A 13468-nucleotide genomic window follows, 5' to 3' on the forward strand; every position below is an offset into this window, starting at 1 on the left:
CTGTTGAAATGTAATTGCCCTGTAGAGGGATTGCACAATCTCTTTAATATGTGTCTTGGAATGTATTGAATAATGTGGAATGGAGAAATAATTAATTGCTGGAGAATGGAAGCATCTCTGCAGTGAGGTTGCCTAAAATGACAGTTGAATCTGATACAACTTCAGGTTGGGAATATGGTTAAAATCTAGACATACCTGTTCCAAGAGTTTAATGTGCATGTGCTGTTTTTTTAAAGGTACAGGCGAAAAACAGGTTACTGGAACAGGACTAACTCCTCTGATCCAAACAAAACTCGAAGGAGCACATTAATGAATTTAGAGAAATATGTTTGATTCAGGAAAACCTAGCAGGAGAACTGATATATAATTAGCTTCTAAATGTAGTTAGAAGATCTAAAATGAGATCTTTCTAGAAAATTTTGCTAGACAGAGCTACAGATGAGTGAGAAGTTCTGTCATTTCCATTGCATTTGTCATATGTGTTTTCATTTTGACCTGAAGTACAATTTTTCTACACACGTTTTATTACCTTTTGTCAGTTATCACAGAATCACAGAATGTAAAGTTATGGAAAACTTAGTAATACTTCATATGTATATGACCATTTATTTAGAATTTGTCTATTCGCTTCAATGTCTGAAATTTCAAATATGATTCTATCTAGTAAAGAATAAAACACAAATGCAGACCTCTGAGGAGAACTCAATGTGTAACTTAGTAGTAAGCTACTAAAGCTAAACTAACAGATGTCTTGCAATCTTTTGATATCAAAAGATTGGATTGATCTCTTTTCAAGTCAAGAGACAAAAACACTCATAATGATTACAAGATATGACCTATGGACATACGAATGCAGTTATAAGTGCAAAGCTGTCATATGGCCATATCAAATGGAGGAACATTAATGTTCTACCTAATGGGTGGGGAAAAAAATAAAATCTCTGCTGTACCTCCCCAGAACTATACAGGTGTTGTAATGGAAAAGCAACCATGGTCATGGTGATAACTATTTTGGATAGAAGGTTTTGTATATAAATATCACTAGTGTAAGCCACAATTCTGTATGGCTGCTTTCACCTAAGCCATGGGAAACATATGAAGTCTTAGCCAGATGCTTGTTCCATCTGGTAAAGAAATTTAAAATTCATGAAAAAGTATTTTCCTGTTGCTTCTCCATGATGGTTTTATTAGATATTTTAAAGGCGGTGGAGCTGAGGTCCATTTCTTTTACCAAGAATAGTTTGTCTCCCAAATTAGTTCTAAGGAAATTTATCCCTTTGTGGTTTTTTTGTTCTTTTGTGTTGTTTTTATACAATGTGGACTTTCTGCACTAGTATCAACATCCATGTGAAACTTTGAAACTTTTAGTTTTGCTTTGAGTTGTGCTTATAGAGAGTGATTTTTTTTTTTCTTAAGCAGTCTTACAGGTAATGCCTGAGGATATATCTTTTTTTCTCTCTTCAAGCTGCTGCAGTATATCATCCTCTGTGTGTATCTATCTCTTAGATGGATATGCTCTCTTTACTGAAGTATCCAAGCTATGCCCTACAGGTCAGTGTAGCCCAGTGCCATTTGATATGGCAGCACAATGCCATTTGATATGGCATCTGGGTCAGAAGAGCAGAACTGCAATTTTTATTTCATTCTTTCTGCTCAGCATTTACTGACTCAGTGTGAGAGAGACCATTTATCAGTAACTGTAAGTCTCTAAAGTACATGTTTCTTTCATTCTGTCTTTAATACCTTCTTAATCCAATATTACATCCAAAACCTGACATCTGTTTGTTTGGTTTTCATTTTTAGTTAGCACTGGCTTTTGAGGTTGTAGGATTTCTTGTGCTTCCATTTGAGCACAAGAGCTGTCATCCCACTTCTGTAATTGCCTCTGCAGAGAGAGAGAACCTGATTGGCACTGGAGCAAAGATCTTTGTTCTACTTGTTGGCATCTGGCACTACAAGCCGTGAGAGAAAAAAGACTTCCAGAAGCAAATCATCTTGGTTTTACTTCAGTTTGGTGATCAGGTTCTGAATTGTGATTTCTTTTTTTTTCCAGAGCTGAGTTCAGAAAACCTCAAAAATTGCTTTAAGATCATCAATGCTTATATTTTCTTATCGTCATCTGAATTTTTGCAGGTATGTTACCATTATATAAAGATCCATATTACCACCTCAGTTCCTTACTGGCAAACTGGTTTTTCTCTCATCTTGGAACATAACATACACACGAACATTTATACTCTTACTCATTTATGTGTATACAAGCATACAGTTCTGATGCTCTTTATAGTTCAAAATAGGCACTCTGATTTGAGAAATATTTTTTAGAATTAATGCTTTTTGGATTGATTTACTAGTTTGATATCTGAAAAGGTCCTATATTGGGTAATAATAGTTACTCTAATTATCCTACCAGATTAAAATTCTGAATGTACATTCTAGCAGGAGTTGACCTTGAGATATTGTGCCTTGTTGTCACAGTTTCTTCATTAGAAAATTCTTTGAGATTGATTGTTTAAACATCCTGTAATGTCAAAAGAGCAACAAAATGCTTAATTTAGATTTTAGTTAGTATAGAATGATCAACATTTTAGCAGATATGTTTTTTGAAGAGAAACTGGATTTTTAGGCATATATAAACCCTAAGGAACTGAATTTTGAAATATATACATATATATAAAATGCGTTGCATAATACCTTCTTTTTTATTTCAGATGTATGCTGCCGACTTATGTCGGTCATTTTGTGAGCTTCTGAAGGACATAACTACTGAAGGTCAAGTTCAAGTTTTAAAGGTGGAGTATAATGAAAAAAATATCCAGAGTCTCACCTCTGTATAAGTAATGTTGTCAAGTAGAATTTAAAACATGTAGAAAAAAACAGTGTATTTATTTAGCAGAATTTGACATGAGAATTAAACCATCAGTGGTGGTTTAAATTCTTGTTTGGAGTCTGTGCATATGTGTAGAGACCTAGAGTGTGTAGAGCAAACTTTTCCAATGTTTATTGGATGTTTTATGTACATGGTCTCCATGAAATTCCTTTGTGTACCATAATTCCATTTATACCAGACCCAGAGTTCAAACAGTTTTTGTTTGCCTTTGGTATAGTTGCTGTTGTAATGGCCATAACTGCTTAAATAAAGTTGCCAAAAGTTTTTCAAAGCACCAGAAAATTATATTTTCACACAGCCTTCAAATGGTGTTGTGGGACTCACAAGCTTTTGAAATATTAATGGCAATAACTTAAATATGTTGTTTGAAGAATTTCAGGAAATGAAGTTGGAATATATGTTGAAAGATAACTGAGTAGTAGCTCTAGTGTACTACTACTAACATTTTCAGTGGTTGCACTAATAGAGGGCTCTGTGTTGCTTATGAAAACTTGGACCTGAATTCAACTTATTGTAAATGTGATGAGGATATAAATTAGATTAGGATATAAATGTGATTAGGATATAAATTAATAATCCCACCTATTTGTCTGGTGGGTCACACAACTGCTTCCAGAATCTAAGAGAGAAAACAATTGGTGATCTATCAGTGGTATTGAAAGTCATAGTTGGGCAAATGTTTTATGCAGCAGCTTTTAATCAGATTTCTAAAATGGAATTATAATGCTAGTACAGCATTTATTCACTTGGGTCCCTTTGTGGCCTTGCATTAACTGCAAGATTTGTCTGGTGTACTTGGAACACTTTCCTAGTACACCCTCTTGATTCCAGAGGGATAGCTGAGCTATCATCATATGTAAATATTTTTAGAAAAAGCTGAAGTTTTGTCAGGGTTCACTATGCTGACCTGTTAAACAAAAAAAACCACCAAAATCTAGATAAGCATTGGGAACAGAAGCACCCAGGGATGTTCTCTGAAATAGTTTCCTGCAAACAGCTTTGACTGGATTGTAAATAGACATTAGAACATTAAATAAATAAGATTGAAAAATACTAATTTGGACTGATAAGACAATTTGTTGGAAGATTGCTGAGGCTTGATGTGACTTGATTTTCTAATTATCTGACACAGACAATAAAAGGTTTAAAAAGACTGTGCAAGGAACAAAGGAGTTGGCCAGAACTTCCAGTACTCAGAAAGATATGTTTACCTCTGTACATAATAAGCCACTTTTATACCTCTGCATATTAAATGTCTACAAATTTGAGAGGTATTGAAAAAGGTCGACTGCCTAACACTTTTCTCAATGCAAAAAATAGAGTATTAAATGAAACTATTGGGAACAAAGTTCAAAAAGGATAAAAAATATTTAGGGGAGATTACTCAAGAGCACAGAAGAGTTGATCCTTGTTGCAATTCCTCTGAGGTGGAAGTAAATGGAGACTGAGTGTTTAAGTGAGGTATCTTTATGATACCTTAATGTGCTTTATAAACACAGTATGTTATATATCAGTATGTTCATGCATGTGGCGTCACTGTCTTTACCTGGCAGTGAGGACCCTCAGCCCATTATTCTCACAGCCTCTTCCCACCTCTCCTGGTACAAGGGTAGAGCACAAACACCTGGGCAAAAATAAAACTGAAGAAGGCAGAAAAACAAGTTGTTTCAGGGAGCAGCACATGGTGGGAAAAAGGAGCTGAAAAATGAAGGGTAAAGAGTTCAAATATTGGCAGCCAGAGCAAGGTACCCAGAATAGCACCTCTGAGAGCACACCTGCAAAAAGCTGGTAGATCCTAATCAGTGGTTTCTCAAAAAAGTGACTTGTCCATAGACAAAGCTATGGAAGTATACCCTGAACTGCTGGTACTTTGCCCTACCAACCACCTCAGCCTGCCGCTTTTCCTGGAACAGGTTGAATGCTTCAACCTGTCCAGGTCTCTTTTTCCAAACCAGCTCATCAGTTTTGCCTGGGCTGTGCGGAGGCTTGTGAGGTGCTTGGCTGGGTGGGTTTTGGCCTGTCAGCTTTTTCCAGGAGCATTTATGCAGATCACGTTTGCAGAATATTTTACTAGAATATAGTTTCAGCAATCTGGTATGAGTGTGTTGGTGTTTAGTAGTCAGCATCCTATGAGCACTTTATATGTGTACACCAGTACACATTGTTTTAAAGCTTTGGTTAAGATTTATGAATATGCTTTAATAATGGTGCAATTTGCTTTTTTCCTTAAGGTTGTAGAAAATGTCCTGAAAGTCAACCCTGTGTTGGGTCCTCAAATGTTTCAACCTCTGCTGCCATCAGTATTCAGGGGGATTATAGATGGGGAGGTAAGAGTTACTTTAACTACTCTCTACTTTGGCTTTGGAAAAGTAGAAAAGGTAGAAAAGTACCTTCCATTATCTTGAGTTTTTTCATATTGATGTTGTATTTCCTCTTGTTTTAAGAGCATCTGATGAATTTTTGACATCTAGTTTAAAAGTCTGTAAAAGTAACACAGTAGCACAAGAAAAAACAATCTATCCATCACTTGTTTTATTATAAATAAATTTAATAGAACAGGACAAATTTTAGTCTTCTGTTCCACTATTCCTTCACTATTAACACTTCTAAGAAGTATAACATTAGGCCTAGTTTAATCCTTAATCAGTGTTGGCATATTTTTTTTTTGTTTATTTGTGGGGGTTTTTTTGGTTTTGTTTTTGTGGTTTTTTGGGGGGTTTTTTTTGTTTGTTTTTGTTTTGTTTTGTTTGGGGTTTTTTTTTTGTGTGTTTTTGTTGCTGTTGGGGTTTTTTGTGTGTGTGCTTTTGGTTTTTTTTTAATTGTACCTTGACTAGAGAAAAGAAAATGGAATCAGGAGAAGGTGTTCTTGACCTTCTTTTCCTTATTGGCATATCTAATATGAAGAGCTCTGAAGGTGTGAGAATGGTTTGTGTATTATGGAGTCTTTAAGATTTTGCTGGCTTGTGTGTCTTAACTTACTGCTTTTCTCTCTTTGTATTCAACAGCATTCTGTGTTAGATGAAAATGAGTAAAATCAAATATGCTTTAACTGTGTTGAACCTTTCAGTTCCAGTAAGAATCAGTGGGTGGAATTCTTCAAGCTTTTTGACTTCTTTGTTCAAAAGCTTTGCTTTTTTTCAGTTGAAGACTTTAAAATATCAGTATGTGGCTCTAATGACCGAGTTGAGTAAGATTTCTGAATTTAAACCAAGTAATACTATATAGCAAAATACTTTTTGCTATTCGAAGCACAAAGAGTGCATTATTAAATGTCTTCTGATTTAAGACTAATAAATTCATTATACCCTATTCAGAATGCATTCATCTGGGTTAGCATTTTAAAGGTAAATGTTGGCATGTTGTTTTTCAAGTAGGCTGTTTTACAAAATACAGTTATATTGTTACATGCTGAATCTAATGTGAAAAAGTCTATAGCTTCTTTTAAAAGTCCTTTTAACACCAAGGATAATAATGAACTTACTGTTGTATCTAGTTAATTTTGAGACACCTACAGATTAGTTATTGGTAGATGTATTACAGTTTCTATCTAAAAAAAGTAGAAGCTTCAGAAATACTAAGTGTTCTTACTGCTTACCATTTCAGTAACATTAACTTGGAACCATAATCAATTTCAAAAGTAATTTTTGAACAGTACAATTAACTGTCTGTTCCTTAAAATACAGATTTTAAAATTGAAAGTAAAATCACCTTGCAAGTTGTCTTGGTTAATTTAAGAGCCTAGAGGCTCTTAATTTAGTAAAAGACATAAGGGATGTGTACAAGTATTTTGCAAGTATTGCAGCTTAACTGTCAAATTTTTCTTTTACTTAAACTAAGCACCTTTTGTTTTGGTTTATTTTTGTTTCAGAGATACCCAGTCGTGATGTCTACTTATCTGGGGATCATGGGTAGAGTTCTACTACAAAATGCAAGGTTTTTTTCATTACTTTTGAGCCAGATGGCATGTGAATTGGGTCAGGAGGTAAGGTTTATTGTCCTTTTTTGTCCATTGGGTTTTTTATGGTTTTGTATTACATAGGGAAGTCTTGCTTTCTTTTGACCTAAAGAAACTTTTCCCTCTATTATGCATGTTTGTTCTGCCCAGTTCATCTTGAAGAGGGGCTCTTTCCCCCTTCTTCTCCTTTGCCTGAACATCCTGTAACAACTTTTACATATTCTCAAAATTACTTAAAACACTCCATTTAGATATTTATGTAGTCCCTATATTCTCTTTCTGCTGAATCTCACAATTAGCCATGTAAACTTCCTTAGTTCACATGCAATTGTAGGGTGAGAATTTCTTTCTCTGTGCTGTCTTGATGGGTCTTGCAGGATGGAGAATGATCAGACCATTCTCCCCTGAGTTTCTGGAGTGTCAGGTTCAGTGTGCTTCAGTTCCACTGGTGAAGTTACTGAGGGTCTTTTGCTACAAATACTCTATTCTGTGTTTAAGTGAAATTTTAGTAATTTGTTTTTCTGGAGTAAAATACAGTTTTCAAACAGATAATGACAATTCTTTTTTCTTTTCTTCTTTTTCTTTTTGTTTTGGTTTTTTTTTTTTTTGTTTGCTTGTTTGTTTGGTTTTTTTGGAGGGGTGGGGGTTTTGTTGGTTTGGTTTGGTTTTGTTGTTTTTATTTGTCACTGTGTAAATAAAACTGAGTAAATTCATGTGCTTTGTTTCTATGAGACTGTTAGGGGAAAACTGAATAATTTGCTGTCCTGAGTTAGTTCCCTGTCCAGAAAAGAAATGCATTTCAAACATCTGGGTTACAACTAATGGTATGGAGTGTTCAGGGCCTGGAAGCATTGTCACAGAACATTTTAAAAGTACCTGTTGCTTGTTACTTCTGTTGGATATACAACTGTATAGTGTTTTTCCAAGACTAAATAATGTATTCAGTTGCTAGAAAAATTAAAATAAGGTTTTTTCTAAACACTCTGATGCACTCATAACTGAAAAGTAATGTTGTGTTTCCCCATGCAGTTGGACCAAATTCTTGGTAACATGATTGAAATGTGGGTTGATAGGATGGATAACATCACTCAGCCAGAAAGAAGAAAACTTTCTGCTTTGGCATTGCTTTCTCTTCTACCATCATTGAATAGGTAAGCAAACATACAATGCCGTAAATAAGAATGCTTCAAAGACCCTTGGAAATGTTTCTGAAGTGTTTCACAGTTCTGCAGCTAAACATTCTAATATAAGTATTTTATTTATGTAATACAAAAAATATATATATTTTATATATATATATATATACGTATATATGTATATATGTGTGTGTATATTTATAAATATAATATATCATATTTTATTTACTTGTTTTTCTCTCCCAAGAGAAACTTTAAAGAGGTAGAAATTCGATGCTACATCGTATTAACTTCTTATTTGGCTTCATAACATTACAGTAACCTTTCTTCCATTTTATAGGAAATGTCATTTAGTAAAAGTGAGGAACCAGCACTGCAGGTTTTGTTTATTCTCATATTAACTTAGAACTCTCTGCTTAACTCATCTGTGATTTAGTAGTTGCTTTAGTTGACCTGTTACTATTTTGATATCTCTTCCAGGGAGCAGTGTTCAGTTTTCTTTCCTGTTGTAGGTGATCTGAACTTTCATCCTGGTTTTCTCCTTTATGACATTAAATGGAAGAAAGAGTTGCTGTGAAAGACTGTGTTGTTGCTGTGAAACAGTTTTTGCACTATAAATTTTATAGCAAGCAGATTTTACTATTATCCTTTCAGTAGCCATCATCATTGCTGGATATACATAGGAAATGAAAGTTTTAAATGAAAATTCTGAATAAGGGTATTGACGTCTAAGTTGTCAATACCAGAAGTCATGTATAACATGTTTAGGTGAGGGTCTGTAGTTACCTTCATATTATTTTTATCTGTTTGAGATTCAGGAAGACAAGACTCTGAGAGTTTATATTTAGTCTGCTGAGTTTCCTGTTCAGTCTTTAAGGATTGTCTTTCGGGAATTTAGATGTTGCTCCCAAATCCTGTAAGCTGTGTTAGTATCTGTAGAATGTGTAGTATCTGTTGAAGCTGTAGAGTATTTAGTCACTATCTAAAAAAAATCAGGGAACACTTATGTGTAATTTAGAGGTTTCATTGTTTTTTATTTGCACAGAAATATTCCTTTTTTTCTTTTTTTTTTTTTTTTTGTCTGGTGGATAATCAGGATACCATCTAGCTAAAGGTGAATCAAGCAGCTGCTTTATAAGAGTTTTTTTCCCAGTAAATGTAACAGTATTGTATTGTTTATAAGTATATGTGAAATGCTTTTAAAGAGGTGTTAGCTAAAATTTAAGGTGCTGAACTACATCTGTCTTCCTGTGAAGTTTCTGTTAAAGAGAGGAAGGAAAAAAATTCCTTTAGATAACCATGTTATTTTGAACTATGTTCAGCTGCTCCAGATTTCCTGCTGTAAAAGCCAATTATTTCTGGCAGTCCTTAACACAATAAAACCTTCTGCAAATGACAGCTTTATTTTTCAGTTACTCATATAATTTAAGAAAGCTGCTTCTCAAATAAATAGCCCCTCTTCAGTGGACGTATTTATGTCAAAGCTATGAAAATTTCATTTATACAGTTGATAGACTGCCAAATTTACCTTCAGATAGAGTGTGTGAAATGGATTCTGTCAATTGATTGTTTCTTTTACTAGAACAATGTAAGTCACTCTGATTCTGCTATATCTCAGGGATTATACTACACATACTTGCTTCATCCTGTATCTGTAGGCTTCTTGTACAAGTCTATTTGCATAGTTGAAGCAAAAAAAAAGTTTTAAATATGATACAGTATTTAAACACAATGTTTTGATTCATATAAGTGTTTTCAAGAAAAGCTGAAGTAATTTTTCCTGTTGAAATGCCTCACTAACCAGTTTCCTGATTAGATTTTACTTTGGATCTCCAAGGTAAGTTCAAGATTTCTCAACTGCAGAGGCAGAAAAGATTTTTTTTCTTCTGTGGATGGTTGATGGGCTGTCTTGGTAATGCCAAGGTGAGGATGAGGTTCTTCCCTCATCTTGCTATTCTGTGGTGGTCAGACTTGGTGCCAGAAGCAAGCTCAGATTTTCAAGGTTCTGCTACAAGGAAAACAGGCGTCTGTGCTGTGTCTAACACTTTCTGAGAATTTTTTCCTTCTGCTTTCTCTAGCCTATAGCTGGAAAGTGGTTTATTTTAGAGAGGAAAGAGAAGGAGGAGACAAAAATAGAGGGGGAAAATGAAGATAGCATATATTCTCATTCTTCCCTCAGAGTTTTATGGATAAAATGTCAGGGAAAGTATTTAACAATGACCTTTTTTATTCTCCCTGTAAACTCTACAGTATTTATAGATTTAAGTGCTTTTCTAGTTAGTGATCAGGTTTATAATTACAAATATGTGGAACTCTGGACTTTCTCAGTTTTAGGGGAAGGTAAAATTTCCACCATTATTAATAAAAAATCAGTTTGACACAAATAATTTTCTGTTTCAAGTACAGCACATTTGTAAGTGTCATGAGTGAAGGATTTTAGAGCAGGTAAGACAGGATTCACTGCAGAGCAGTTGTTCACAGTGGCTCTTGGGTTGACTAGGGTGAATAAGCAGGTTATAAAGTGACAAATGTTTAGCCACACTTTAATTTTCTCATCTAGGGAGTACCATCCACAGATAGACATAAAGCCATGCTTCTGGTATCAACAGTAGTGCTGCATTTTAATCATGTATGCATGTCCTTCGATCCAGCTTCCTGTTTGTCTTCCCACAGCTGCACATCGTGTTACTGGTTAGAAATTCATGTCAAAAAAAGAACAATAACTGCTGCTTTCCTGATTAGTGTGTTGCACCACTTTTTCACAGAAGAGTAATTTCCTGGTATTACTTAGTGGTTTGTCCAAATTAAATGCTATATAATTGTCTGCTTTTGCTATCCAAGTGCGGTCAATTCATGTTAGCATTTTTTTGTGTTTGACAGATACATGCATTGGCAATATTTTCTGTATTTTGTATTCTTACTGCCTGTTTATCACTCATCCATCCACGTGCACTTTCTTCATTTATTAACAAAATCTTACTATTTCATAAAATAGGTTAAAAACTTCTGTCTTTAAACTGTTGTATGACAGTGGGGACTACTACCTTTCAGGCAATAAGGATGCACTTGTGGACTTACAGTGTCTCCAAGTTCAGTACATGAGGAAAGTTTGGATAGACACACAGCATATCTAACAGGAATGGCTTTTTCAAAAACATGCAAGGACTTAAAGTTTTTTTGGAGGAAAGTTTTATCTGAGCTAGAGTGCGAGACATAAGATGCAAGAGCAATCTGGATGAGTAAATTCACACGTCATGATTTTCCTACTGTTCCACATTTGCACTTGTCTACAACCTTAATGTCTTGTTTATGAACATACGGCGCAAAAGTACTCTTTAAGATTGAGTTGAGTTTTATTAGGTGTGACCTTGGTCCCTAAAATAGAGCCTACTGAATATCGTCAGTTGCAGCACCCTACCTCTTATTTGTTGTGGAAAATGTGTAGCCCTCCACCACTATCTAAGGTTCTGCATTTTGAGCTCTTCGGCACTTTTGTAGTTCCTGATGCCAAAGTGGCTAAAATAGTACTATGTCGCCTTCTACCCATATCTATCTATCTGTCTATCTATCTGGAAATAATTAGTTTGCTTACTGCAGTATAATGTCAGTATTACAATGTTTTGGAATGGCTTTCTTTGGTGATATTGAAAACTTTCAATTATTTATTTAGCAGTGTAGATATCTTTTTTATTCCTACAGTTGTGTGTATTTTACTAGAACACAAACAACACTGAAAGACGCTAAAGAGTGATAGGAGCATTTGTTCTCTAATAAGCAAATGGAAGCAGATTTTGGAAATATTACAGTGTCAATGATCAACCTAGTTTTGGGGTGGTACCTAACTGTACCCACAGGTAGCATGTGACACCATGTTGGAAGCTGAGCATTCCCCTTCTGCAGGTGAGTTTTATTTCTGCTTTATCTGTCACTCTTGAATGGGAGATTGCCAAGTTTACTTTTATTCAAAGTCAGTGCTTTCCAAAACAAGCTACTAACTGTGGTCCTTGAGGATAGGCTCGTTTTTGGTTGACCTACCTGTGTAGAGTGGCGCCATTCTAAAGTAGAGAAGACTTAGGCTGATCTTAAAATACGAAGAATTTTAATTTATCTTTCTTAATTTTGGTTGCTGGTACTTGAGTAGGTTTCATTTTACTCCTTTGAGTCAAAATGTTTATGTATTGTGGGGAAAGGGTGAAGAGGTTCTCCATGTTTCTAGTCATTATGTAAATGAATGTCTGCTTTTTCTCACTGTGTATCAAGTCTGATATATCAGCCATTATGAGTTCTGCCAGTTTCATAATTGGCATTTTGTACTGTAACTACCTACAGTATGCAATTATAAATCTTCATTAGGTTGTTACAGAGTTTTGGTTCTGTCATTTCTTAAAATTACTTAGCTAGAAATTTTAATTTTCCTCTCCAAAACTTGTCTATATGTAAGTTAGTAAATGGCAAGAAAGTGCCTAATAAAATGTCATGTTCTCCTCAGCATAGTTATGTCCTAATTTATAAAGTCAAAATTTCCTACATAATTACTTGTACATCCTCCTTTCTTTATAGGGATGATACTCTGAAACTATTTTTTCTTCCCTTCCATTTTTCTAATCCTTCTAGTTGAAGATATGCTCACCCACGCCTCTAATAGACTATTAGCATTTAAAGGAGCTCTTTAAATTATGATTTGCAGTTGTCATCAGTGTTTGGCCTTGGATTTATTTAGCTTGCCTGACAAGTAACAGTGCAGTTTTAATGATAAGAATGAAAAATGTGGCTTTGGTCTTAGTCTGACTATCAGAGTCTGCATAATTCAGAAGGTTACACAGAGCACTGCCAACTTCTTTAATTGCATGTCACATTATGGTATTGGCAGAAGGATGCACTCATTAGACTTTCCTTGTTCGCTATCTCCATCAATTTTTCTCCTACACTTGATTGCTAGTATGGACTGGTCAGGAGCATATTATCTTTTCCCCTAAGATGCTTAAGCCTTGATTTCAAGGAAAAATGTACCAAGTGATAGCAAGGAATTATGTCACTAATTGCAGGTAAACTGCTGCAAAAAAAAGAGCCCCTGCAGTCACAAGGGTTTGGTTGGTGATATCTTGTTTTTGTTCATGGCCTATTTAAAATATTTCAGAAGTCTTTCTTAAAACTATTCTAATTACAATTTACTGTAAAATTTAAGATTTTAGTTATATAAAAGACAGCAAAAGCTAACAGTCTTAACTAGCTTCCTTCAAACTCTTTTGCAATGGATGGTTTACATGTTTGCAAATGAGATACTGGGTAAGTAAGTAGTGACTGAAGTATACTGTATTAATAAAAATGTGTGAAAATCACAAGATTGTAATAAAAGTAAAACAAAACAAAACAAAAACCCTAAACCCGAAACATAGATTTACAGTTGTTTTTGCACCTGGGTTTGTTTGAGCCATTTTGGTACATCTGCTTATCTCTCTGTGCTATACTCTGTGAAATTTGAGACTG

At 34.7% G+C, this 13468-nt stretch overlaps 1 protein-coding gene across 2 annotated transcripts in view; it reads left to right on the forward strand.

The window, feature by feature from the left end:
- Positions 1 to 13468, forward strand: part of IPO11 (importin 11) — an 82736-nt gene that overhangs the window by 46630 nt on the left and 22638 nt on the right. For both annotated transcript variants that reach the window (XM_066339603.1, XM_066339604.1), the window contains 5 exons: positions 2054 to 2133; positions 2712 to 2792; positions 5122 to 5217; positions 6759 to 6872; positions 7875 to 7996. In XM_066339603.1, the coding sequence (XP_066195700.1) occupies positions 2054 to 2133; positions 2712 to 2792; positions 5122 to 5217; positions 6759 to 6872; positions 7875 to 7996 (493 nt within the window). The remainder of the gene's footprint in view (positions 1 to 2053; positions 2134 to 2711; positions 2793 to 5121; positions 5218 to 6758; positions 6873 to 7874; positions 7997 to 13468) is intronic.

This window comes from Sylvia atricapilla, chromosome Z (genome assembly GCF_009819655.1).
Source record: "Sylvia atricapilla isolate bSylAtr1 chromosome Z, bSylAtr1.pri, whole genome shotgun sequence".
NCBI lineage: Eukaryota > Metazoa > Chordata > Aves > Passeriformes > Sylviidae > Sylvia > Sylvia atricapilla.